The sequence below is a fragment of the Vipera berus genome (assembly GCF_964194415.1).
Source record: "Vipera berus genome assembly, chromosome: 1".
Classification (NCBI taxonomy): Eukaryota; Metazoa; Chordata; class Lepidosauria; order Squamata; family Viperidae; genus Vipera; species Vipera berus.
In genome coordinates, this window is record NC_138202.1 from 18,438,745 (window position 1) to 18,466,511 (window position 27,767).

The window sequence follows — 27,767 nt, forward strand, 5'->3', positions numbered from 1 at the left end:
TATTGGTATGATTTTATAACGCCCTGTAAACCACCCTGAGTCCTTCGGGAAAAGGCGGTATATAAATCTAATAAAATCTAAATCTAAAATCTAAATGCATTAGCAAACGATGCCTGTGGAGAGCACCATCTGTCCCCAGGGTCTTCAAAGTGGCAGTTGATTCTTAAGTCGCTTTGATACCAACGAATAAGCCGACCCTCTCACCCCCCCCTCCTTAGAAACCTAAACGACAAAAAGAAGGGGATTGGGGAGCTGGGGCTTGACCCAGCCACCCGGGGCGATCTTAGGAACCCCCAAGGCGCGCGCGTCCCGCGAGCCGCTTCTCTCAGGCCAGAGCCTCCCAGCTGCGCCCACTTCGGTCTCTCTCTCTCTCTCCTGCTGGCTCTCTCGCCCAGCACAGCGCGATTTGCTGGGGTTTCTGTGGCAACGTGGCTCTTTTGTCGTCCTCTCCATCCGCAGGAAACGCAAGGTGGGTCGGTCGGCGTTGGGAATGGAGCGGGCGGACGGGGGGGAAGCTCAGCTGGGCGGCAGGTGCAGCTGGCTGGCGGTCTGCGGGAGCTGAAGCCTCTTCCAGGTGAGGTGAGTCCTCACGTGCTCGGCGGATATAACTGGTTGGGAGAGAGCCTCCTTCCCTAACCCGCAAGCCTGTTGTGGTATTGCCACCCTTCCTGGTCACTTAGAAACCACGCCCTCGTTCGTTTAGTCTACCCTGCGGGGTTGTGGTGAGCATCTAACCAGGGAGGCAGGGGAAAAAAAAACAAACCCCACTTGTGCGTGTCAACTTGGAAAGGGTGAGGTGGAACCATCCTGAATAAACGATCTTTCATAAGAAGGACTTCACAGTTATGCCTTTCTTTTCTCAATGTGGTCACTTCGCTGGCTTTCTTGTTCTCCATCTGTGCTGATAAACAAGAAGCAAGGTTGTTTTTCCCCCCATTTATTTTAGCTTTGATTGGTCGCTAGCACGGTGATCCTTGGTTATTGACATATTTGAGACTAGCCCAGTCCAAGCGTGGAAAGGGTATAAGCCAGCAGTTTATTTTATTTTTATTTATTTTATTTTAATTCCATTTGTATCCCGCCCTTCTCCGAAGACTCAGGGCGGCTTACAAGCTTAGCAGTAGCCTTCATTCTATGTATATGCCTGCTTATTAGGGCTTTCGCCCCCCCAAGCGGCATTATTACAAAGTCAGCTTATTGCCCCCAACAATCTGGGTCCTCATTTTACCTACCTCGGAAGGATGGAAAGCTGAGTCAACCTTGAAGAGATTTTCCCGAAAATGAAGAATAATCTTTTGTGTACAATTAATGCTTGCCAATTATGAATTTGACATGCTAAACTGAGCTGGGACTTATAGTAAAAATAAATAAATTATGCAATTGCATCTGAGGCATCTGATCACAAGATTGTTGTTTTGCTAGCATATATAAAGTTGCAGAGCAACTTTTAAAAACCAGGGAAGGAAACTCTGTTCAAATAGCAGTAAGTGAAATGCAGTTTGAATTATGGGCTTCTTTTTCCCTGATTGTGCTTGGTTTCTTACTCAATTTCTTTGTTATTTGGAAAAAGTGTGTTCCTTTGTCCTTTACTTGTTTCCTTCCTCTTAAGGGTTGATAAAAATTAAGTTGAGTCAGTGTTAGCTGAAGGTGGAGTCCTAAACTTTAGCTGCTGTGACAGCTAAAGGAGGCTGCCACGTTTTCACAATGGAAGCGTTAACTTACCTGAACATGATTCTCTCCTACAAAACCATTTCAAACGCTTGACTGAGGTCAACGTAAATGCTGGCTTGGAGAAAGAACCAAATATAAGATTCTGCTTGGATACCACAAGAAAGAAAATGGATTAGCAGGGAACAGAAACCTGTAAACTTCTGGGTTGTCCAGAAAAGGTTACAAGTTGCTGGCTTTCTGCTGTCGAGTTTAATGACCAATTTTGCTCCAGGTGCTCTTTCTGAAACTGGAGTGACAGGAGGAGCGATTAGTATGAGTCATCAGCACAGTGAAGGAAGAGGAAGGTTGTCTACAGAATTCAATTCTGATTTGTTTGGGTAAAAGATATCTTGAGCTGGGCATAGAGGAGGCGTTATTTTCCCCTGGAATTGGAACTGAGATCCTGTAAAAAAGTAAGTCTTTCATAAATTGCATTCTACGCATTGGGAGTCAATTGAATAGTGTATCAGACTTTGGTGAGGAGAGACAATAGTAGTACAGCAGCACACTACGTAATTTTTGGTGTAAAAGTTAAATTAATTTGCAAAAGGGGGATAAATGAGAATGGATGTCGGGCCTGTGTTTAAGGGAAGCAATTAAAGCTTCAAAATTTGAAATGACTGGTACCAAGTGCCTCAATTTTGTTTGTTTTATTTCTGGCTTGTGAACAAGAAGCTCTAGTGCACACTGTTGATACTTTGCCTCTTAAAGTCTTTTTAGTCTTTAAACATATTGCTTTTGTATATGAAGGTGGGGCAGATGGAGTAGAGACTTTTGTGCTTATTTTTCTTCCTGGCATATTGCAATGACTATTTTTTCCATTTGACGACAGAGATCAGGTTTAAACGATATAGGGTGGTACATATAGTAGAAGCAATAAAAATCAACCCTTTTAATGACTTGGGTATTAATGTGACCCTAGTTCTAATTTCCTTTTAACCAATGCATTTCCCCATTCTTTTATAATTTGTGAAATCAATGGCAAATAGGGCCTGAGGTTCATTCTGATCTTAATGAGCATAATAGAAACTTTAAGAACCTTCTGTGGCTGCAAAAGCATTGCCATGGCAATGAAAACGATGGCCAAGGCAATACAACCAGATTAAAAAAAAACATGGATTTACCAGAATGCTTTCTGCTGCTATTTCTGCTTGCTTACCTTTGTTCTAAGGCTTCCAAAATTGTCACAGGGTTGCAACAACTCATTGTGTTAATATGAAGGAAACCAGTTGCCCATTTGAATCTTACTGGCATTTTTTTTTAAAATAAAGATGATGCTGAAGGTTGGTGTTTGAAATAACTCTTTCGATTATATTTTTAAAAGTATTAATCCCCTTGATCTTTCAAAACAGCAAATCATAATTTCAGTGGGTCTTCTACTTTTGTCATTTTGAAGCAGATATCTCTATTGTCTTCTCTCTGAAAAAGGTCCTGAATAAAAGAATTTTTTTTTGTCTACTGTATTTTTTTTCCTCATTATATTGCTAATGGATAGAGGAGCAATTCACAGGAAGAAACCTGTTGATTCTTCTGTGTCTAAATGATATATTAGGGAATTGCAGTTTTAGAAAAATAAATATGTTATATTTTAAAAATAGACAAGAGCCAGAGAAGCATATTGAGGTGGACTTAGTATGCAATGATTTGAAATAATAATATATTATTAATTCTTGGTCTACAACCTAGTTCATCCTGCTCTCCTTGGTTTTGATTTTGTTGCTATTGATCATGTTGCAACTTGTAATATTAGTCTTTGAGGATGATTTGCTTGGTTTTTAAAACAAGATATAATCCTGTTTGTTTATTAGTTAAGAAGATTACTGAATATATTCCACTCCACCTTTAGTAAATCCCTTTAACTTACCAATGCAGTAAGTGACATACCTTTGCAACATATTGTGGTTTTTTACACAGTAGGGAATACCATTGGGTTAATGATTCATGTTACCTTCAGTTTTCTGTTGAAGTCTGTGCGTGCATGTGCATCTTCCGTGTTTCTTGGTTTCATCTCCCATCTGCACTGCTGCTCTGGATATGTGATCTCCCCATAACTTTCTATATTTGTCTATATAATTCATTTTATAATTTATATTTTTACTGAAGTTTGTTATAGAAACAAAAGTCAGAAACAATAAAGAAAAGAGGTGCAAAGAGTAAGTAAGTAAGTAAGTAAGTAAGTAATGACACCTCTTTGTCCATAAAATTTCATAATGGAATCATAAGTGAAAAAGATGCTTTGTAATCATCAGAGAGGAATCTTTGGGGCAGCCAAAGTGCCACATTGTTTGTCAGTCTTGTGCTGTTCTGGTTATTCCCCACATTCATATATATGTCTCCTCCTCTGGGTTGAGCAGATGAAGTAGGAAAGGGAAGGACGAATGAGAAATCCAGGTGTCTGTCTATCAGGTTAGGAGGAAGATTATCCAATGTAATTTACTGTGTCATTTCCTATTTTCCGGACTGGTGTAGGTACCCCTTGAATAATATATTGTTACCCCTTTTTAAGCCATTTCTAGTGCCTCCCAAATAATGCCACCTAAAAACTGGAAACAGACTTAATACATGTATTTTAGAAAAACAAATCTCATTGCCTTCCTCAATGAAAAAGGAACTGATAAATCAGCTTTGTCTCTAATGGCATCACCATATTAATGCCAGATTTTTAGATAGGAAGCATGACAAGGCAAAGTTACTCAAAAGTGTCATTTTTCAGAGGGCCTTTCAATTCTTGTTGAGAGTTCTTTATGAGGGAAGACAACGGTTTTCATCTCTCTGTCCTCTGCCTGTTGAATGTAACTATTTCCCCTAAAATTTAAAGAGGATTTTTCTTCCCTTACTCCCCAATATTATTCCCTTCCCAAAGCAGCTACTTCTTTGCTTCACCTAGTCTCCACCCGCTTTTCTGTTGTTTGTGTTTTACTGCTAGAATGAGGGAAGGGAGTGGGGGGGGAGAGAGGAGAATAATTGACACATCTGTACATATCAGTTATGTAGAGTTATAAATTGGATATCTTTATGGGTAATTAAATCAATAAATGATTAGGCATGATGAAGGCTGAGTGTGGTTAGAAGTAAAATCTTGGCAGGTAGGAAGGCACTATTGTGGCCAAAACCTGGCTTTGCTCAAAGCAATCAAATCATTCTGAAGATACAGCATAAATGTATTAACATGCAAATGATAAATCAACACATACTGGGCTCCCAGCAAAGCATTGGCAACATGCTGGGTAACCCTGATCAAAAGCAGAATCTCAAATTATGTACCTTTGGCCTATTACATTTCAAAGAGAAGACAAGGTTACAATAGACCAGGGGTGTCAAACTCAATTTCATTGAGGGCCGCATCAGCATTGCGGTTGCCCTTAGGGGGCTGGGTGGGTATGGCCAGGGTGGGCGTGGCCTACTGGGTGGGTGTGGCTAGAGTGCGTATGGCCTACTGGGTGGGCGTGGCCAGCTCTACATCATTCGCATCAAGGGTGCCTATGGGGGCCTGGGCAGGAGTGGGACAGATCTGAGGGTCTCTGGCAGAAGGAGGGTCTCTGGGCCAGGGCCAAGGCAGTGGGGGCCGTTCCCTCACTGTTTCCAGGATGGCTTCGCGGGCCACATGAAACCACTTCACGGGCCAGATCCGGCCCCCGGGCCTTGTGTTTGACATGTCTGCAATAGATCCAGTGTAAATTTCAGTATGATGTTGGATTGTTTTTGATAAACTCATCTGCATGACACTCTAATTATTTATCCCTTCCTACCAGGTCAGCATCCTAGCTACACTGTTTTGGAGACAGGCTCACTGAATCTAAACAACTTGGTTTACTGGGCTACATGTTCTTCTGATTTTTCTTCCTTGTCATCACGCTGGGGCCTGGACCAATTCAGCTTGCTAGGATTGGTAGTGACTGCCGCTCACATATGTATGTTGGGCATCTTACGACTATATTCTCCTATTTCTTTCTTTTTTTCCTTCAAATTTTATTGATTTTCTAATATTACATTCACATATTTGAAAAGCAACGTGGTGGCTGGGTAGTAGTAATTCAATTACATACAGATATCATTAGTACAGATTTCAAATTGCTACCATAAACATTTCCTCTCTTTTTCCTTTCATATATACTGTCTATTTGTAAATTTAAATATGTTTTATCCTATCAATCACATAGAAAATAACTTTCTTACATATATCCATAGTTTTTAGTTTACACATATTCTGATTGTTTTAATATACAATCTTTTAGACAATGACCTAATAGATTTTTCAATTTTAATTTCCACTAACATTTAGATTTAACATTTGATATTTATCATTCCCAAGATTTTTAGTATATTCCCAATTCATCTATTACCATTCCTCACAATATCTAATATTCAAAATACACATCCCATTTACTTAACCTCTCACCCTCTATGTCAACAAATTAAGGATACAATATGATATCCTTCCTTTTTGCTAATTTTCAGTTTTTTTAAAGTAGTAATCAAAATTTCTTTTTATTTCCATATTCAATTCTTCCTCTTTTCCTCTTTGTATCTGCTATCTCTTGCTTAATAGTTTTCATTTTTAACATTCCATATAGACCTATTTATTACTTTCAACAATAAGTTTTTAGCTTATCTACATTATTCACCTTTACATGACCTTTATGCACAAATCAATATTCAAATTAGCTATTAGTATTTATACTGCTAAATTTTAAGGACCAATTTTTTTCTTTATCTCAGTTCATAACAATGTCTTGTGTTCAGCATACACATCTTATCTATTTAAGTACATTCTGTTTCAGATTTCAGTAAGATGGTCGAAACTCCATTCTTCTTGTATCTTATTCTGGCTTTTTTCCTTTGCCAAATCATCTTCCATGTCCTTGTTTTTGGGTCATCGAACCAATCTCTTTGTAATATCATGTATATTAATTGATATTGGCAAAACCATCTGGTTGCCATTTTTTTTGAGAGGACTTGTAGGTCTAGTGAGTTGTCTTTATTCTTCCATATTGATGTGGTTGTTCTGAATTATTTGTTTTCTCATCCAACTGTTCTTTTTCTAGATCCTCTAGTTCCTTCTGAGTTGTATAAGAAACCTTTTCCTTTTTCCAAGTTGTCAATGTCTTTTCTGGATTTTCAAATATCAATATTTGTTGAATAGTAGATTCTTCTGTCATCGTATCTGAATGTTTCATTTTTTCTATTGTATTTTATATAGATGGTTCTTTAGTTGTGGTCAAAGTTTGGGCTTTCATATCTGGGCTGTCTTCTTGTTCCTTCCCATAGCCTCTTAGTATTTCATTAGTTGTGGTAAGAATTTGGATTAGTGTTTTCAACATAACGAGATGTTGTTGATCTTCATCCATAAATAAATTTTGTTCCAGGTCTCCTTCCATATTGATATTTTAAGCTAAAGGCTTTACACTTAGAAAATCCAAAAGAGAGAATTTTTTTTTCTAGGTAGGGAACACAAAGCCTTTCACAGCTGTTGTTTCAAAATTCTCAAGGTTATGTATCATATCTATTTCCCTAGGCAGTCAGCCAGGCCCCTTTTAAAGTTTACCTTTGAGTCCCAAAGTTGTCTTAATCTTTTCAGTTTTTCTTTTTTCTTTTCATAAGAAAGAATCCAGATTTCCAACAGAAGTAGACAATGAAAAATAAGAAATAAAAAATCTTTCAGTCCACATGCTTTGAGAAATAAAGTTCCAATTGGGATTCAGTTACTTTTTCAATGTTTAAAACGCCCCTGGGTATTTAGTCGCTGTTCTTTCTGGAGGGAGGGCTAAAGTCCTCCTCCTCTCACCGCAGGAGGGGAGAATGCTTAGTAGCTTAAGGAGGTACAGAAAGTAATTAGAGTGTAAAAGAGGTAGATCTCACCCAGCTTCTTCCGCGCTGCTTTAAGAGTTGCCTGGTGGAAAATGTGACTTTGGCTGTTCACAGCCTAGGGACGAGCCATAAAGGCTGGTCCTTTTGTCCGCCGGTTTGGAGGGATCGCCAGATCTAACAGGAGAGTTGCAGCTCTCCCGCGATCCAGCGAGCGCCCCTCCTTGCTGGTCACCTCTTTTGGGCAACTTTCGGCCCTTTTTAGGGCCCCCCAGTGATGCGAAACTGGATGGGGAAGAGAGAGCAAGTCTCCCAGCTATCCATAGTGGCTGCGTGGCAAACCGGAAGCCCATATTCTCCAATTTCTTTTCCCTCCTCTACAGATGTACAAGATGATGGAAAGGCAGGAAGGAAGGAAGGAAGGAAGGGAGGGAGACTGAAGATGTGAGCAACCTCCATAAATAGAAAGGAGATAGCAACAAGCATTTTTAGCATTTTAGGTTTTAGTAAATGTGTATATTTCATAATAATGCCTGGACCTCTCATACTTGCAGATGTGCCCCAGGGTAAAAAAAAAATGGTGCCTAACCCCATTCATGCTTTTATGAGATTTATAGCCTGACTTTTATTCAAGAGTTCAAAGCAGAATGCATCGGTTTTTTTTCTTCCTCTTTTCCTTGCAATAACAGTCCTGTGGTGTTGGTTGAGCTGCAACCGACTAGCTTAGAGCCACACAATGAGATCTCACGGCTGATGGTAGACTTAAACCCAAGTCTGCCTGCTCCTAGTCCAGCACTTTCACCATTGCACATTGTGTGAGGTTGTGGTGAAGAAGGTCAGTTCCCCTCAAATGTGCAATTTAGGTCTAATGAATTGATTTTAGTTACGTTGCTGTTTTTCCAGGTTTTGATTCTTGACATCTTTTTTCACTCTCACCCCGAAGGTTGTGTTGCGCAGCACGGAGCTGGCATTTTCCAGAAACAGAAACGAGACTAAATCAATTATCTTAATTTAGTTAGGCATTTTAATTTAATAAAAACTTCTGTTTTTGACTAGGAACGGTGTGGTTCACCGATAAAGATCTTTTTGTATCGGTCCTTCTCTCATGCACTGTTTGTCTCCAACCATATTTTACTCCCCATCTTCAATAAGTGGGCTGCTGTCTCTGGCTATCAGTTTTTTTCTGAAAAACCAAAAACCCAAAACCCCAACACACTGTATTTCGTGCGCTTCCATCTTAAACCTCAAGACTGGTTTTGTAGTGTTTCTTTCAGACTTGTTTGCATCTCACACTGAAACATTTTCTTCTTTGTTTGCTAGCATTCTTATAACCCTTTGAAAGGCAAAACACAACAACAATAACAGTATCATCCGGAGCACCACTTGAACATTACGAACATTGATAACATCAGTCAATTGATAAAAGCAGCTTTACTTTGAACAATTTACATCTTTCGATAACCTTTAATAATATTAAACAACATCTGCCTATCTCAGATCCTTGGGAACACCTCGATAGGTGGACAAAAATGCCAGATTCAACCTAAAGATCTGGCTGACTGTGTGACCAATCATAATACTTTATTAGACTTGTACAGGTAGTCCTCGACTTACAACAGTTCATTTAGCAAACGTTCGAAGTTACAATGGCATTGAAAAAAGTGACTTATGACAGTTTTTCACACTTATGACCGTTGCAGGATCCCCAAGATCATGTGATCAAAATTCAGATGCTTGGCCACTGACTCCTATTGATGATGGTTGCTGTGTCCTGGGGTCTTTTGCGACCTTCTGACAAGCAAAGTCAATGGAGAAGCCAGATTCATGTAACAACTCAGTTACTATTATTATTATTATTATTTATTAAATTTTTATACCGCCCTTCTCCCGAAGGACTCAGGGCGGTGTTGTTGTTGTTAGTTGCGAAGTCGTGTCCGACCCATCGCGACCCTATGGACAATGTTCCTCCAGGCTTTCCTGTCCTCTACCATCTTCTGGAGTCCATTTAAGCTCACGCCTACTGCTTCAGTGACTCCATCCAGCCACCTCATTCTCTGTCGTCCCCTTCTTCTATTGCCCTCAATCTTTCCCAGCATTAGGCTCTTCTCCAGTGAGTCCTTCCTCCTCATTAGGTGGCCAAAGTATTTGAGTTTTAGCTTCAGGATCTGGCCTTCTAAAGAGCAGTCAGGGTTGATCTCCTCTAGGACTGACCGGTTTGATCGCCTTGCAGTCCAAGGGACTCGCAGGAGTCTTCTCCAGCACCAGAGTTCAAAGGCCTCAATTCTTTTGCGCTCAGCCTTTCTTATGGTCCAACTTTCACTGCCATACATTGCAACTGGGAAGACCATAGCTTTGACTATACGCACTTTTGTTGACAGGGTGATGTCTCTGCTTTTTAGTGTGCTGTCTAGATTTGCCATGGCTTTCCTCCCCAGGAGCATGCGTCTTTTAATTTCTTGACTACAGTCCCCATCTGCAGTGATCTTGGAGCCCAGGAAAATAAAATCTGTCACTACCTCCATTTCTTCCCCATCTATTTGCCAGGAATTGAGAGGGCCGGATGCCATGATCTTGGTTTTCTTAATGTTTAGTTTCAACCCAGCTTTTGCACTCTCCTTCTTCACTCGCAACAAGAGACTCTTCAGTTCCTCTTCACTTTCTGCCATTAGAGTGGTATCATCTGCATATCTTAGGTTGTTGATATTTCTTCCAGCAATCTTAATTCCAACTTTTGACTCCTCTAGCCCTGCCTTTCTCATGATGTGCTCTGCATATAAGTTAAATAGGCAAGGCGACAGTATACAGCCTTGCCGGACACCTTTCCCAATTTGGAACCAATCAGTGGTTCCGTGTCCAGTTCTCACTGTTGCTTCTTGGCCCGCATATAGGTTTCTCAAGAGACAAATAAGATGTTCTGGTACTCCCATCTCTTTAAGAACTTGCCACAGTTTGTTATGATCCACACAATCAAAGGCTTTAGCATAGTCAATGAAGCAGAAGTAGATGTTTTTCTGGAACTCTCTAGCTTTCTCCATGATCCAGCGTATGTTGGCTATTTGATCTCTAGTTCCTCTGCCTCTTCGAAATCCTGCCTGTACTTCTGGTAGTTCTCGATCCACATACTGCTGGAGTCTAGCTTGTAGGATTTTAAGCATAACTTTACTAGCATGAGAAATGAGTGCAATGGTGCGATAGTGTGAACATTCTTTGGCACTGCCTTTCTTTGGAATTGGAATGTAACCTGATCTTTTCCAATCCTGTGGCCACTGTTGAGTTTTCCAAATTTGCTGGCAAATTGAGTGTAGCACTTTTACTGCATCGTCTTTTAAGATTTTGAATAGCTCAGCTGGAATACTGTCACCTCCACTAGCTTTGTTGTTGCTTAGCTTTTCTAAGGCCCACTTCACTTCACATTCTAGGATGTCTGGCTCGAGGTCAGTGACCACCTCATTGTGATTATCAGGGACGTTAAGCTCATTCTTGTATAGTTCTTCTGTGTAATTTTGCCATCTCTTCTTAATCTCTTCTGCCTCTGTTAGGTCCCTGCCATTTTGGTCCTTTATCATGCCCATTTTTGCATTAAACGTTCCCTTCATCTCTCCAATTTTCTTGAAAAGATCTCTGGTCCTCCCTATTCTATTGTTTTCTTCTATTTCTTTGCACTGTTCATTTAAGAAGGCATTCTTATCTCTTCTAGCTATTCTCTGGAATTCTGCATTCAATTGGGCGTATCTTTCTTTTTCTCCCTTGCCTTTTGCTTCCCTCCTTTCCTCAGCTATTTGCAAAGCTTCCTCAGACAGCCATTTTGCTTTCTTGCATTTCTTTTTCTTTGGGATGGTTTTGGTTGCTACCTCTTGTACAATGTTGCGAACCTCTGTCCATAGTTCTTCAGGCACCCTGTCTATCAGATCTAATTCCTTAAATCTATTTGTCACCTCTACTGTATATTCAACGGGGATATGATTTAATTCATACCTGACTGGCCTGGTGTTTTTCCCTACTTTCTTCAGTTTAAGCCTAAACTTTGCAACAAGAAGCTCATGGTCTGAGCCACAGTCAGCTCCTGGTCTTGTTTTTACCGACTGTATAGAGCTTCTCCATCTTTGGCTGCAGAGCATATAGTCAATCTGATTTCTGTGTTGACCGTCTGGTGATGTCCATGTGTAGAGCCGTCTCTTGGGTTGTTGGAAAAGAGTGTTTGCTATGACCATCGTATTCTCTTGACAAAATTGGGGGTGGGGCTTCAAATCCCCACGGCGATAGGGAATGGCAGCAGGTGTTTGCGCGGAGGGCCATATCAACATCTGGGATCGCGCCCCCGCTATCTCCGAGCGGTGGCGCGCTCCGACCCTCCGGTTAGCACCCTCCTACCCGGGGATGAGGGTGATCAGGCCCCTGAGCTCAGGTTGGTCTATTTTAACGCTAGATCCGTAGTTAACAAAGCTCCCCTCATCCGTGATCTGATCGAGGAGGAATGTGCGGATCTGGCGTGCATCACGGAAACTTGGTTGGGTTCGGAGGGAGGGGTGCCTCTCACCGAGTTATGCCCGCCAGGTTTCCGGGTGCTGCACCAGCCACGGGCTCAGGGCAGGGGTGGTGGGGTGGCAGTGGTTATTCGGGAGACTTTGTGTCCCCGGGAGGCCACCATTGTCCAGATGGCCGGGAGTGAATCCCTCCTCTTGAGATGTGGTCCTCGGGTTCAGTTGGGCTTGTTGCTCACATACCTGGCGCCCAGCTGTGTGGCAACAGCCCTGCCTGAGCTGCTCGACACCCTCTCAGGGTTGGCGGTGGAGTTCCCCAGGCTTATAGTCCTGGGTGACTTCAACCTGCCATCACTGGGGGGGTCGTCGGAGTTAGCTCGGGAGTTCATGGCTTCCATGACAGCCATGGGCCTGACCCAGGTTATTGAGGGCCCTACTCACGAGGGGGATCATACTCTCGACCTGGTGTTCCTGTCTGGACAGTGGTTGGATGATCTGGGAGGGGGTTCTCCGTCTATCACCCCTCTGTCATGGTCAGATCATTACCTCCTGAGGCTGGTTTTCCGTCATGCCATCCCCCACCGCTGGGCGGCGGAACCGACCAGGTGGTTCCGCCCCAGGCGCCTAATGGACCCGGACCGGTTCCAGAGGGCGCTTGGGCCGATACCTATCACCCTTACCCACAGCCCAGTCGAGGCTCTGGTGGAGGCCTGGGAAACGGCTGCCACCAGGGCACTCGACTGTGTTGTACCCATGCGACCTCTGACTCGGCGCAGATCCCGTTGGGCTCCATGGTTCTCGGTGGAGCTCCGGGAGATGAAGCGTCGGAGACGAGGTCTAGAGAGCGGTTGGAGAGCCAGCCGATCCGAATCCGACCGATTGCAGTTAAGAACCTTTATAAGGTCTTATCTTGCGGCGATAAGGACGGCGAAGTCTAACTACTTTGCCGCCCTTGTCGCGTCCGCAGATAATCGCCCGGCCGCCCTGTTTAGGGTGACTCGCTCCCTCCTTAACCAGGAGGTGAGGGAGGATCCCTTGCAGGGACGAGCCGAGGAGTTCAGTCATCATCTGACGGACAAAATCGCTCGGATCCGGACCGGCTTGGACTCTGACTGGGCAGAGTCTGATGTGGAGGAATCAGGCGGTCTTGAGCATGTTATCTGGACTGAGTTCGACCCTGTTTCCCCTGATGATGTGGACAGGATCATGGGGAGACTGAGCTCCACCACCTGTTTGTTGGATCCGTGCCCCTCCTGGCTAGCTTATGCGGCTCGGGAGGGAACACGAGGCTGGTTCCATGCAGTAATAACTGCTTCTTTGAAGGAGGGTGTCTTCCCTGCCGCCTTGAAGGAGGCGGTGGTGAGACCCCTCCTCAAGAAGCCTGCTTTGGACCCGGCTGTTTTAAACAACTATCGTCCAGTCTCCAACCTTCGCTTTCTGGCGAAGGTTGTTGAGAGTGTGGTGGCGCATCAGCTCCCTCTGTTCCTGGAGGAAACTGATTATCTGGACCCGTACCAATCGGGCTTCAGGCCCGGACACAGCACGGAGACGGCATTGGTCGCGCTGGTGAATGATCTCTGGAGGGCTAGGGACAGGGGTTGCTCCTCTGTCCTGGTCCTATTAGATCTCTCAGCGGCTTTCGATACCATCGACCATGGTATCCTGCTGCGGCGTCTCAGGGGGTTGGGAGTGGGAGGCACCGTGTTACGGTGGTTCTCCTCCTACCTCCAGGGCCGCTCGCAGTCGGTGTTGACAGGAGGGCAGAGATCCGCCCCGAGGCCTCTCATTTGTGGAGTCCCTCAGGGGTCGGTTCTCTCGCCTCTCCTGTTCAACATCTATATGAAGCCGCTGGGCGAGATCATTCGTGGTTTTGGGGTGGGGTATCACCAGTACGCTGATGATACCCAACTTTTTCTTTCCACCCCGAACCAACCCAGTGATGCCCTCTCCGTGATGTCCCGGTGCCTGGAGGCGGTTCAGGTCTGGATGGGGAGAAACAGGCTTCGTCTCAATCCCGCCAAGACTGAGTGGCTGTGCATATCGGCGTCTCGGGTTAACCAAGTTATTCCACCTCTAATGATGGGGGGTGAGGTGTTACCCCCCGTTGATAGGGCTCGCAACTTGGGCGTCCTCCTGGATTCACGGCTCAATTTTGAAGATCACATAGGAGCCGTGACCAGGGGGGCTTTTGCACAGGTTCGCCTGGTGCGCCAGTTGCGTCCCTATCTGGACCGAGACGCCCTACGCACAGTCACTCATGCGCTTGTGACCTCCCGTTTGGACTACTGTAACGCTCTCTACATGGGGCTGCCCTTGAAGACCACTCGGAGGCTTCAACTGGTGCAGAATGCGGCCGCGCGAGTTGTAATGGGGGTTTCCCGATACTCCCATGTAACACCTCTACTCCGCGAGCTGCATTGGCTTCCGGTTGCCCTCCGGGTGAAATTCAAGGTGCTGGTTATTACCTATAAAGCCCTACATGGCCTGGGTCCGGGGTATCTGAGGGAACACCTGCTGCCGGCTTCAAACGCCCTTCGCCCAGTGCGCTCCCACAGGGAGGGTCTGCTCAGGGTTCCGCCGGTGAGAGATTGCCGGCGGGTGACACCCAGGGATAGGGCCTTCTCAGTGGGAGCGCCTGCCCTCTGGAACCAGCTGCCGGTGGAGCTGAGAACTGCCCCCGACCTCCGATCATTCCGCCGGGGCCTGAAGACCTGGCTCTTCGAGCTCTCGGGCCCAGGCTGAGGAGAAATTTTTAATTGGGGTTTTAATTGTGTACAGGGTCAATTTAATATTTTTTAATATGGTTTTAACTTTTGTATGTTGGATTTTCTTTTTAATTCCCTGTAAACCGCCCTGAGTCCTCAGGGAAAGGGCGGTATACAAATGCAACTAAATAAATAAATAAAATAAAATTCTATCAGCCTGTGCCCTGCTTCATTTTGTACTCCAAGGCCAAACTTGCCTGTTATTCCGGTTATCTTTTGGCTTCCTACTTTAGCATTCCAATCCCCCATGATGATAAGGACATCATTTTTTGGTGTTAGTTCTATAAGGTGCTGTAGGGCTTCATAGAACCGGTCAATTTCATCCTCTTCAGCACCGGTGGTTGGGGCATAGACTTGGACTACTGTGATATTGAATGGTTTGCCTTGGATTCGAACTGAGATCATTCTGTCATTTTGAGGATTGTATCCCAGTATTGCTTTTCCTACTCTTTTATTGACTATGAAGGCTACTCCATTTCTTCTGAGGGATTCTTGCCCGCAGTAGTATACCTGATGGTCATCTGAATTAAATTCACCCATTCCTGTCCATTTTAGTTCGCTGATACCTAAGATGTCGATGTTCAGTCTTGTCATCTCTTGTTTGACCACGTCCAGCTTTCCTTGATTCATGGATCTTACATTCCAGGTTCCTATGGAGAAAAAATCTTTACAGCATCGGACTTTCCTTTCACCACCAGACACATCCACAGCTGAGCGTCCTTTCGGCTTTGGCCCAGTCGCTTCATTCTTTCTGGCGCTACTAGTACTAGCCCTCTGCTCTTCCCCAGTAGCATATTGGACGCCTTCCGACCTGAGGGGCTCATCTTCCAGCGTCATATCGTTTTGCCTTTTGGTACTGTCCATAGGGTTTTCATGGCAAAGATACTGGAGTGGGTTGCCATTTCCTTCTCCAGTGGATCACGTTTTGTCAGAACTCTCAGCTATGACCTGTCCGTCTTGGGTGGCCCTGCACGGCATAGCTCATAGCTTCATTGAATTACGCAAGCCCCTTCGCCACGACAAGGCAGTAATCCATGAAGGGGCAGGGCGGTGTACAGGGCAATAAATATCAAAATATAAATACAAAAGTTAAAAAGAAGTTAAAAAGGATTAAATAATTATGCCCAATATAATACAATAATAAAACTGTGTTAAAACTAAATCCAACCCCAAACCCATCAGACCAGGCCAGATTGTTCAAATAGATAGGTTTTTAAATCTAACTTAAAACAACTACTAACTTAACAACTCCAGTGATTCACTTAACAACTGTGGCAAGAAGGATGGTAAAATGGGGCAAAATTCACTTAACAAATGTCTCACTTAGCAACAGAAATTTTGGGCTCAGTTGTGGTCATAAGTCGAGGACTACTTAACACTCCATGACTCTGGTTGGCTCAAACAAACAAATTTTTCAATAAAAGATAAAAGTAAAAGATGATGTGAAGAAGTAAGGGGTCTAATTCTCCCTTGCTAAAGGTCTGAGTGATGTAGGGGTAACAACTGCTTAGTGTTCTTTCCCCCATTTGACCTTCTAATTCAGGAGAGGGAAGAAAAATCCGTAATGGGACAAGATGGAGAAAAGTTATATATGGATGTTGATTTTTCTCCCCCCTTTCCCCCCCATTTTCCAATTTTGGCAGCTCAAGATTCATTTGGGAAATAAGTCTCGAAGATGGAGGAGACTCCTGCGAGACCCGCAAGCCCCATCGGACTGACCTACGTAATGGCCGCTTCACAGATCTTGGGCCTTGCTGTCATCACGGTGCTGGCGGCCTGGATTGGACAGTATCGAGGTGGCGTGGCCTGGGACAGCTCTCAACTACTATTTAACGTCCACCCCCTGTGCATGGTCATTGGGATGGTGTTCCTTCAAGGTGATGGTAAGAATTTTGGACGGAATGGTGGTCTGGAAGCTTTCACATGCAAGGCATGTGGATAAGGTGTGTCATCCAAGGGAGGAGACACAATTGGTTGTCTAGAGCAGGGGTCCTCAGCCCCAGGGCCACGGCCCAGTACCAGGTCATGACCTATTTGGATTTGGGCCTCACAAGTGGCTAGAACACGCATGCTCATCTTGCACAAGCGGCAGGCTGGCAGACACTCAAGGGCTGCGTGCGTGCCTCATTTGTGCTGGCCTGGGCTTGGAGAGGCCCATAAGGTCTCCTCTCCTTCCACTTGGGTCTCTCTTCCTTCCAACTGGGAACTCTCAAACTATGATTTGGCTTAGCAGCCAGCTATAACTATTGACTGCTTTTCGGGTTTTTTTTAATTTATATCTCAAAATTTGTCCTACCCATTTTCCCTTGGGCAAATATATACAAATACATTTTAGAAAATCAGTTACAGTAGAGCGCATCCTAAAGGGAGCGTAACCCAGACCCCCCAATCAGATGGGTGGGGGAAAGAGTTCCTTATACATCATTTTCTATTTTGAAACGAAAATTACCCTTGCCCATAATTGGACAGATGAGAGAGCAGCAGATGCAGTGTCCCTTATAGCATTGCTACAAATCATTTCACTTGCCTAGTTGTCATAGAAGAGCTTCTAATGGTTCAGGAGCAAGCAAGGGACATCCCGGTTATTGCTGATGCTTATGGGATGAGCAGACTTTTTTCTGCTCTTCATGCAGTAGAACATGGATTTTTTTTATCTATGGAAGAGAACCCAGTGGAAGGCAAGGGAAAGAGTGTTAGCAGTTGGAGCATAGAGACCCTCAATCTGCATGCACAGAAAAATTATGCACCTGTGTTCAGTCTATGGAGTCCCCAGTATGCCTCCTCTGGCGATCTCCTGCTGCGTTTACACCCCTCCTTACTGTTGCCATTGACAACCACGATTCATATTTTCTTAAAACAGTCAGGTAGTGTGCAGAATGGGAACTGCGTAGCTACTGCTGACTTAAATTCTCTCTTGACTGCATGTATTTATTTAAAATATTCAAATCTCCCATTTCTAATTTGAATACATGAACCTGATATACATAAAGGCATAAAACAAATTAAAAAAATGTAGCAGCTCAAAATATGACCATCTGAAAGTCCTTGGATCAATTGAAATGCTTTTGCTTAATACCCCAAAGATTGCAATCAATGCAGGCAGGAGAGTTGAGGAAGTGAGGGGAACTAACCACCCACCCACCTAATTCTTATTTCCTCTTCTTATCCTCCAGCCCTTCTGGTTTACCGTGTGTTCAGGAATGAGAGCAAGCAATCCACGAAGATCCTGCACGGGCTCATCCATTTCTTTGCACTTATCATTGCATTGGTTGGTAAGGCATAATGAACCTGCCTGGAATCTTCTATCACACTTTCTGAGCCTTGCCTTCAAAGGTCATCAATGATGTTCCTAGGGATGTTAGGCTCAAGAGAGGAGATGAGGCCTCCCAGATTATTTGGGAGCTTTTATTTAAGTGTTACTCTGTAGTAAATCATAGGTACAACATTTTCTGCCTCTTGTGAAGATTGGGCAGCATTTCTTTAGCTATCTAAAGCATATTTCTGCTGGAGTAGTTGGGATGGTGTAGAGCTAAGTGAGACTGCGCTTGCCAGCTATTTTCATCTCACAAAAATGCAACTGGCAGCTTGTTTGCAGCTTGTGCTGATATTTCACTGTGTAGCGTGTCCTCCATTCTTATACTGTAAAGATAGATAGACAGACAGACAGACAACCTTTATTGTCATTTTTTTACTGTAGGTACAATGGCACACATTAAAAATAAAATTTAGTTGCTTGCTCTCAAGTGTACATATACACAACACATTTAAACGTACTATAAACAACATAGAGAGGGAAAAGAAAGAGGTCTCTGCTTTTTGCCTGGGAATAAAAAAAAAGGCAGTGGGGATCCATTTAATATTATGGCCAAGGAATCCAAGGGACATATATGTATATTTGCTAGGAGTTGAATTTGAGTTAAGGGGGACTTTGCTAAGAGCGGGAATCACCATGGTACTACAAGGGACCCCTGCTAAAAGTTCCTTCAAATGGATTACTACTGAGTCTAGCCTTCTGCTCAGTGCAGGAATCCAAATAACAGTATTTGGGATAGATGATTGTCCATCCAGTTGAACATATCCAGTGAAGAACTACCTATACCTCCTAGGGAACCATCGAATTGCTCTTTCTGTTAGAATTTTTCTCTTCATGCTTGGTTGGAAGATGTCCTCCTATGTAACTCAAATCCATTCTTTATCCTGTATATAAATGCTGCAATTACTGTAAGTTGGGGGAAGGTGCCCCACAATGTCTCCAAAAGACAAAAAGGATTTTGGAATATGTTTTCTGGCTTGGGAAGATTTGGAATGCCAAGGGCCATTTTCATCATCCCAGATAATGGTGGACCTGCTGTTCTTCTATTTCCCAATTATTCCTAGAGTAGTCCTTGTCTCAACATTATGGAGCAGATAGTGGTAGGTTAGGAGAGAAGGGGAGTTTTCTAAGGGATTTGACTGCCCCACTTTCCCTTTAGGTCTGATTGCTGTTTTCCAGCACCACAAGAATCAAGGCTTTCCAGATATGTACAGCCTGCACAGCTGGTGTGGCATCATTGCATTTGGCTTCTACTTTGCACAGGTGAGGTGGGCTTGTTGCACATGAAGAAGCATGCTCGGAGTTATCTAACTGCCTTTTGGAACATACTTCTGCCCTAGAGAGTGTCTGCTTGATGAAAAGCTTGAAGGCAGGGAAGTAGACCAGCTGCTCTGAGGATCCACGACCTCTTTTAGATTTTTATTTGAAATCTGGACCATAAAAGGAAATGGTATAGGGTTTCCTGCCTGAGCAGGGGGTTGGACTAGAAGATCTCCAAGGTCCGTTCCAATGCTATTATTATTATTTATTGATCATTGCACAGTCAGCCAGATGTTCAGACTGGATTTGGCATTTTTGTCTACCTATCGAGTCCTTACCAAGGACCTGGGATAGGCAGATGTGGATGTTTGATGGTATTACAGATATTGTAGCAGGATGGAAGCAGTTCCTAGTAAGGCTGCCTTTTGCAATTGACTAATGGCGAATTTGTCAATGCCAATGGTGTTCAAGTGGTGTTCCAGTTGTTTTGGGATTGCACCCAAGGTGCCTATTACTATCGGTACTACCCTTGCTTGCCTTTGCCACAGTCTTTCTATTTCTATTTGTAGGTCTTTGTATTTTGTTATTTTTTCCAGTTCTTTCTCGTCTATTCTGCTGTCTCCAGGCACTGCCACATCCACTATCCAGACTTTTTTTGTTTTCCTTATCAACAATTATTGTCCGGGGTGTTATGTTGCAGGTTCTTGTCTGTTTGAATTCTGAAGTCCCAGAACAGTTTAACTTATCATTTTCTATGACTTTCTCTATTTTATGATCCCACCAGTTCTTTCTTCTTCTTCTTCTTCTTCTTCTTCTTCTTCTTCTTCTTCTTCTTCTTCTTCTTCTTCTTCTTCTTCTTCTTCTTCTTCTTCTTCTTCTTCTTCTTCATCTTCATCTTCTTCATCTTCTTCATCTTCTTCATCTTCATCTTCTCCTCCTCCTCATTATTATTATTATTATTATTATTATTATTATTATTATTATTAATTATTATTATTATTATTATTATTATTTTCCATTGAAGTGGTGAAGTGTGAAATAGAGGGCATTTAAAATGTACTTCTCTTGGTGTACCTCCAGGTATAACTAAGTCAATATTTTGTTATTTTTGCCTGAAGGGACTTCTTCCAAACTATCAAATAGCTTCAATAAGTCTAGATCCTCAGGGAAGAATGGTAAAAGCAAATTCATGCCTATAATAAGAGATATTTTTTTCTTAATGCAATCTATGAAAATTTTTACAGGTAGAATGAGGCTGTTTTCTCTCAATACCTATTTTCTATGTCTTTGCATTTAAGGATCATTGCTATTTTATTGCCCACTCATCCAATTTAAAAAGATCCTCATCAGGTTTGTATTCTCTGTTCACTGCAAAAGGTGTGCGTGACCTGAGCCACGCTTAAGAGTATTCTAGTTGACATTAACTTCAACTGCATTGTATTTTTAACTTCAGAAAAGATGTGTGATCACCAGGAACTTCTTTGCTTGAGTGGCTGGCAGTAACTTGACTGCTTGTCGCAAAGTGAGCTCCATAATGGTCTTATTTGCAAGTGGTGCTTTTTAATCTGAATGATCTGGTAGTGAGCAATATAGTGACCCATTGTGAACATGATACTGAATTATTCAAGGATGGTAAAAAGACAGTGAAATAGGCTTGGGAACATCCTCTCCAAAATTCAAGAGTAGGCTATACAGTGGCAAATGTTGTTAAATGCAAAATGAATGTAAAATAGTGTGCGTTGAAGTAAACATTTCTCATTCCATGTATGCAGACTGAGTTCACACCTTCAGTTATATTGTCATTTGTAGTCGGGCAAGTGATGGAATTTGCTCCATACTTTCATCTCTGAGGGCCTATTCTCCCTGACATCATTTTTTTTTAAAAAATTCAGTTTCTAAGAAGAACTTGGAGAAAAAAAACAACCCCGGCAATATATTGACCTAGTTCTAATAACCCTGCATTCTTTGTTTTTTCCCAAAGCTAAAGAAATTGCCAAACAGTAAATGATTTTGATTTGTAGAGAGATCACATTAGGAGTTTCATGATCTACTTTTATGACTTTCTTGCAAGCAAAAATCAATGGGGGAGCCAGATTCACTTACTAACCATGTTATTATCTTAACAACTGCAGTGGTTCACTTAACAACTGTGGCAAGAAAGGTCGTAAAACGGGGCAAAATTCACTTAGTAGCTGTCTTACTTAACAAGAGAAATTTGGGGCTCAATTGTGGTCATAAGCCGAGGATTACCTGTAGTTAAGATCTCATCCAATCCATGGTTATTTTTAAGTTTATACAGAAAGAGATTTTTTCAAATTGTGGGGTAATCTAAGAGGGACGCGGTGGCTTAGTGGGTTAGGACGTTGAGCTTGTCGATCAGAAGGTCGGCAGTTGGGCAGGTTGAATTCCGAGTGCCGTGTAACAGAGTGAGCACCTGTTACTCGTCCCAGCTTCTGCCAACCTAGCAGTTCGAAAGCAAGTAAAAATGCAAGTAGAAATCCAGCCAGAAAATTCTGTTGTGGACCTGATGGAGATAATAATGCAATATGGGAAAGTTTCTGGATTTAAGGTTAACATACAAAAAACTAAAATATTGGCTAAAAATATGACAGTATTACAAAAGGCTTTTTTAGAAGGGTTAACTGGATTTGAAATTGTTAAAAGGGTTAAATATTTGGGGGTGTATTTGTCACCCTCAAATGCAAAGTTATATAAAAATAATTATGAAAAGTTATGGGGAAAAGTTCAAAAAGAATTGGATAGTTGGAAAAAATTACAATTGTCTTTATTGGGAAGAATTGCAGCAGTGAAAATGAATGTCTTGCCGAAATTTCTATTTTTATTTCAAATGATACCTATTCTTAAAAAGGATTCAAACTTGGAGGAATGGCAAAAGGGTATCAATAAATTTGTATGGGCAGGGAAAAGGCCACGAGTTAAATTTAAGATTATGCAGGATACGTGTGAAAGAGGTGGTCTTAAAATGCCCAACTTTAAACTATACTATGAAGCTGCTGCGTTGTCAGCGATAAGTGATTGGATTAATTTAACACAAGGGAGATTATTAAATCTTGAAGGCCACGACTTGTTATTTGGTTGGCATGCATATTTATTGTATGATAAGAAGGTAGATAATGTGTTTAAGGTGCATATTTTAAGACATGCTTTGTTGAGAGTTTGGAAAAAGTATAGACATAAGTTAAATTATAAGATACCTTTATGGGCAATACCGAAACATGCAATAGAAAATATAAATGTTGGGTTCAAACATGATGTGATTACATATAAGGAAATCTTAAGCTTGGAGAGGAATGTATGGTGTTTGAAGCCGTATAACTTTTTACGAGAAGAGAAGATTGTTCAAACCTGGTTTCAGTTTGGGCAACTACAGGCCAGGTGGAAAGAAGATCAGAAAATTGGTTTTTCAATGGTTGATGAAAATCTGGTAAAGCAAATTAGAAATCAGGGTCCAGCACATATCAAGCAGATATATCTTGCATTGATAGAAATTGACTCAGAAACAGAACTTGTTATAGATTGTATGGTAAAGTGGGCTCAGAATATTCAAGAAGTTATTACAATGGATACTTGGGAAAAGATCTGGGTGAGAAACGTAAAATTTACGCAAGCTCAAAATTTAAGAGAGAATTTTTATAAAATGTTTTATAGGTGGCACTTAGATCCTAAAAAGCTTGCAAGTATGTATCCGAATTATCAGCCTAAATGTTGGAGGTGTGGTGGTGAAGATGCAACGTATTTTCATATATGGTGGACCTGTAAAAAGGTTAAAGCTTTTTGGATTAAAATCTGGTGGAACATGCAGAAGATATTTAATTTAATTTAATTTAATTTAATTTAATAATATTTATATACCGCCCTTCTCCCTGAGGACTCAGGGCGGTTCACAGGGCAGAATAAAATACTAAATACAAACGTTAAAACAAGATTAAATAATTGCCCATATTAAAACAGTTGGAATCAAGTTCTAAAACACCAAGTTAAAATTAAAACACAAGACTAAAAACCCCACCAATCCCCATCAGGCTAGGCCGGCTTGAACAAACAGAAACGTCTTGAGATCGCGACGAAAGGAGCGAAGATCGGGCGCCATCCGGAGCTCTACCGGTAGCTGATTCCACAGCTCCGGAGCGCCCACAGAGAAGGATCTCCCCCTGGGGACCACCAATCGACATTCTCTGATCGGTGGCACCCTGAGGAGGCCCTCTCTGTGGGAACGCACAGGGCGCAGGGAGCTTGATGCCGGCAGCAGATGTTCCCTAAGGTACTCCGGCCCCATGCCATGAAGGGGAAAAGGAGAAAGTTTAAGAAAAGGAGAAAGTTTTGTCCGCAATTGTTTTTACTGGGCATAATTTCTGATACTACTGTTGTGGGCACTAAGTTGATGTTGAACTTAATTACGGCAGCAAGACTTTTAGTAGGTCAATATTGGAAGAAGGAGGAACTGCCGACTATAGAAGAATGGACTTTAAAAGTTTCTAACCTGGCGGAAATGGCAAAGATATTGGCGTATTTGAAAGACCATTCGCAACAACGTTATATTACGGAGTGGAAAAAATGGATTGATTACATCCAGAATAAATATGGGACTAAAAAGTTTCACTTAGCATTTGCATAAGTATTGATGTGATATTTGTATTGCTTGTAGTCATTCTATATGAGCTAGAGTGCGATAGACTTAATAGCTTATTGTTGTTAGCATATGGTTGTTTATGATTGTTTTTACTTTTATACCTTGTATTTAGCTCTGGGAAGTCGGGGACGGGGAGGGGGGAAGGGGAGGGTGGGAGGGTCGGGAAGGGTTGGGTAGGGGGTGGGGGGGGAGGGGTTGTTAAAGATAAAATGTATTGAAAAACTTTTCAATAAAAATGCAAGTAGAAAAATAGGGACCGCTATGGTGGGAAGGTAACAGCGTCCCGTGCGCCTTTGGCATCTAGTCATGCTGGCCACATGACCACGGAGACGTCCTCGGACAAGCGCTGGCTCTTCGGCTTTGAAATGGAGATGAGCACCGGCCCCTAGAGTAGGAAACAACTAGCACGCATGTGTGGGGGAACCTTTACCTTACCTTTACCTATAAACCTCTAAATTGAATTTAACGTGGCTTGCCATCCTTAGGGATTTGTTTTGTTGTTGGTGATACTTCTGTTACTTTAGTCAAGATCTAGAGAAAGTAAGCCTACGTACTGTGGAAGAGTCGAACTGCTAGAGGTATGCAGTATTTGTAATTTTTGAATTCTGCTTTGTTTCTCTCCTCAGTGGCTCTTTGGATTTTACATCTTCCTCTTCCCTGGAGCATCGTTCTCAATCCGCAGTAGATATAAACCACAGCATGTCTTTTTTGGAGCCTTCCTCCTCATCCTTTCCATTGCTACTGCTCTGTTGGGTATTCTGGAGCAGCTACTCTTCAAAATAAAGCAAGTTATGTTTTTGTTAACCTATGCCTACATAGTATTTATATTTAGGCCAGGGTTTTAAAAATTATTTTTAATAATAATAATCATAATAACAACAACACCCCGGACTTAACAATTGTCGATAAGAAAGACAAAAAAGTCTGGATAGTGGATGTGGCAGTGCCTGGAGACAGCAGAATAGACGAGAAAGAACTGGGGAAGATAACAAAATACAAAGACCTACAAATAGAAATAGAAAGACTGTGGCAAAGGCAAGCAAGGGTCGTACCAATAATAATAGGTGCCTTGGGTGGAATACCAAAACAACTGGAGCACCACTTGACCACCATTGGCATTGACAAATTTGCCATTAGTCAATTGCAAAAGGCGGCCTTACTAGGAACTGCTTCCATCCTGCGATGATATCTGTAATACCATCAAACATCCACATCTGCCTATCCCAGGTCCTTGGTAAGGACTCGATAGGTAGACAAAAATGCCAAATCCAGTCTGAACATCTGGCTGACTGTGCGATGATCAATATAATCATCATCATCATCATCATCATCTCAAAAAGCAACAAACATACCTCATAGTCCTTCCTCCTATTTTGAACATAACAACAACAACCCTGTGAGATAGGTTGGACTAAGAGAATGACTGGCCTGAGGTCACTCAGTTGGTTTTCATGCCTCAGGCAGGACTAGAACTCACAGTCACCTGGTTCCTAGGCTGATGCCTTTAACCACTAGGCCAAACTGGCTCAACCACTTGCCTTAACTACTAGACCAAACTAGATCACATTGGTTTGATAATTGTTGGGTCTTTTTTGCTCAGTTTAGATTTTTCTGGGTTTAGAGAGGCTGAGATACTAGGCTGAGAGCAAAAATGTGAAATATAAATAGTTACTTATGGCTGATATAAGCTGCTTAGTATAATTCAGAATTACGGAAAATGAACAATCCAGACATTCTGGAAAATAATGATGTTTCAGATTTGTCCAGCTCCTGATGCTCATTTATATTAGAAACTTAACACTGTTTCCCTAAAATGTCCTTCCCTGTCTTAAATCATTACCGTAACTGAGGTTTTGCATGTTTTGCTAATGAACTTGGAGGATGTTAACAGATCTATAAACCATTTCATAATCTTATGTGATCGAGTTGCTTCTATCTGGGTGAGAATATTTGTGATCTGTTCTCTCAGCATTTTTTTTGCAAATGTCATGGTGATTTTCCTTCATCTAGATGTAAACTATGGTTTTTTCTAAGTGGGTTATTTCTTTCTGTACGTTTGTTAAACTTCTAAACATCATATTCTGTGAGTAGTGTTGAGTCCTGAGAATTGCTAAATATGTGTTATTGTTTTAGTTTTTACTTGATTAATTTTCATGGAGAGCCTCATTATCCTCATTATCTTGGATTCTTCAGGTCTGTTGGACTAGAATACAGTTGGACTACTATTTCCAACTAGCCAAGTGCCATGTTGTCTGGGAATTATTATGCAATCCAGTACATGTGGAACACAGCTGGTGGGAAATGTTATTGTCACTCTTTTGATGGTATTTTCTTGATTTATGGCACTACACTTGGTCACACATGTGCAGTATAAGCCTGTTCCCTGTTGAGGACTAGCTATATCTCCTTGGAGGTTTTCAGAGATGATGTTGAAATCAAAATTTCCTTTTGATTTTTTTTTGTCCTAACATTTCATTTTATCTGGCTCCATTTCATAAAATAAATAAATTTCTTCCCTGTTTCTTCTTCCTTTCACAGAGTTTCTGCCATTAGAGTCAGAATTGGTTGTGATTGCGGCAGCTTTTTAAGCACTGTAAAATGAATGAATGAATGAAAGAAAGAATGGATGGGTGAGCTGTGAAGTAAACGACCCCAGCATATAAAGTACTGCTTAAAAAATTGTGAACCTTTTCGATTTTTCAATATTTCTACATAATTATGACCTAAAATGTAATCTGTTCTCCATACAAGTTGTAGAATTAGATCAGGGGTGTCAAACTTGCAACGTCATGTGACGTGTCGTGATGTATCACAACTTTTTTTTCCATTGCCGGCAGTGGGGTGAGCACGGTTTCGGCATGATGCATCGGGCCCTTGGGCAGGCAGTTTGACACCCCTGAATTAGATAAAGAGAATCCAATCAAACAGATGAGCCAAAAACATAATATTTGTTCACTGATTTATTGAGGAGAATGAGTGGAAGTGTGGAAAAACCTTAATATTGTCCTTCTACTTTTGCAGGGATACCTACAACCTCTTTGTCTCTGAAGGAATCCTTGCCAACACTTTGGGCCTCCTAATAATAGCTTTTGGGGCAGTTGTGGGTTACATCTTAACCCGGGAAGAATGGCGGAGACCCCCACTAGCTGAGGAGATGGCATTGTCCATGGATTTCAAAAACCTCACTGAAGAAGGAAGCCCAACAAGTACGCATTGAGGCTTGCTGTGCCATCTGCATTGAGGAGCTGTGTTTCTATGTGGTATCTGACTTGTCCTGTAGCATCATGCAATTGCCACTGTTACACATATGTAAGCAGTCCTTTTGTTTCATGACTCCCATCGCATATGTTTTATATTTTCACACAGTTTTTTTTCAAATTGCTATTATAAACGTAGCACAGTGAGAAGGATTTGTAGCCCCTGAGCTGTGTCAGTCATTTGTGCAAATGAAGATTATTTGTCATGTTCCCTGTTGAATAAAAGCATGACAAGATTTCAGGTTATTATTGTGCCATAGGATTAAATCCAGAGTGGGCAATTTTGGGAGGAGGAGATTGCACTTTTGGGGTATCAAAGCCACAGTAAAAAAAAAGGAAGTGGGACTGGGATATTGGTGACTTCATTTTATGTACCTTTGTTTGTATGTATATTTAATTTGGGGGACTATATTAAACCTATCATTATACACATTTTGTTTTGCTTCCTGCTGATAATCAGCAGAAATCAAATATCTTTATTATGTTCTTTGACCAGAATTTATAATAGCACAAAATAGTACCTCT

The 27,767-nt window shown here is 42.1% G+C and overlaps 1 protein-coding gene across 5 annotated transcripts; it reads left to right on the forward strand.

The window, feature by feature from the left end:
- Nucleotides 1–391: 391 nt before the first annotated feature.
- On the forward strand, nucleotides 392–27,767 carry CYB561 (cytochrome b561). Of its 5 annotated transcripts, none has more exons than XM_081319933.1 (6): nucleotides 392–469; nucleotides 16,405–16,644; nucleotides 17,935–18,033; nucleotides 19,234–19,337; nucleotides 24,612–24,769; nucleotides 27,007–27,767. In XM_081319933.1, the coding sequence occupies exons 2-6, from the start codon at nucleotides 16,437–16,439 to the stop codon at nucleotides 27,200–27,202; spliced, it is 765 nt and encodes a 254-aa protein (XP_081176059.1). In that variant the 5' UTR covers nucleotides 392–469; nucleotides 16,405–16,436; the 3' UTR covers nucleotides 27,203–27,767. The 5 variants fall into 5 exon arrangements, with proteins under 5 accessions (XP_081176059.1, XP_081176058.1, XP_081176057.1 ...); XM_081319932.1 differs by lacking the exon at nucleotides 392–469 and adding an exon at nucleotides 477–574; XM_081319931.1 differs by lacking the exon at nucleotides 392–469 and adding an exon at nucleotides 513–579.

What these genes read in the sequence shown, in the direction of transcription:
- CYB561 (XM_081319933.1), top strand. Translation starts at nt 16,437, where the DNA reads ATGGAGGAGACTCCTGCGAGACCCGCAAGCCCCATCGGACTGACCTAC. An exon ending in ACTTATCATTGCATTGGTTG is followed by an intron (nt 18,034 to 19,233) that starts GTAAGGCATAAT and finishes CTTTCCCTTTAG; the next exon opens with GTCTGATTGCTGTTTTCCAG. An exon ending in TTGGCTTCTACTTTGCACAG is followed by an intron (nt 19,338 to 24,611) that starts GTGAGGTGGGCT and finishes TTCTCTCCTCAG; the next exon opens with TGGCTCTTTGGATTTTACAT.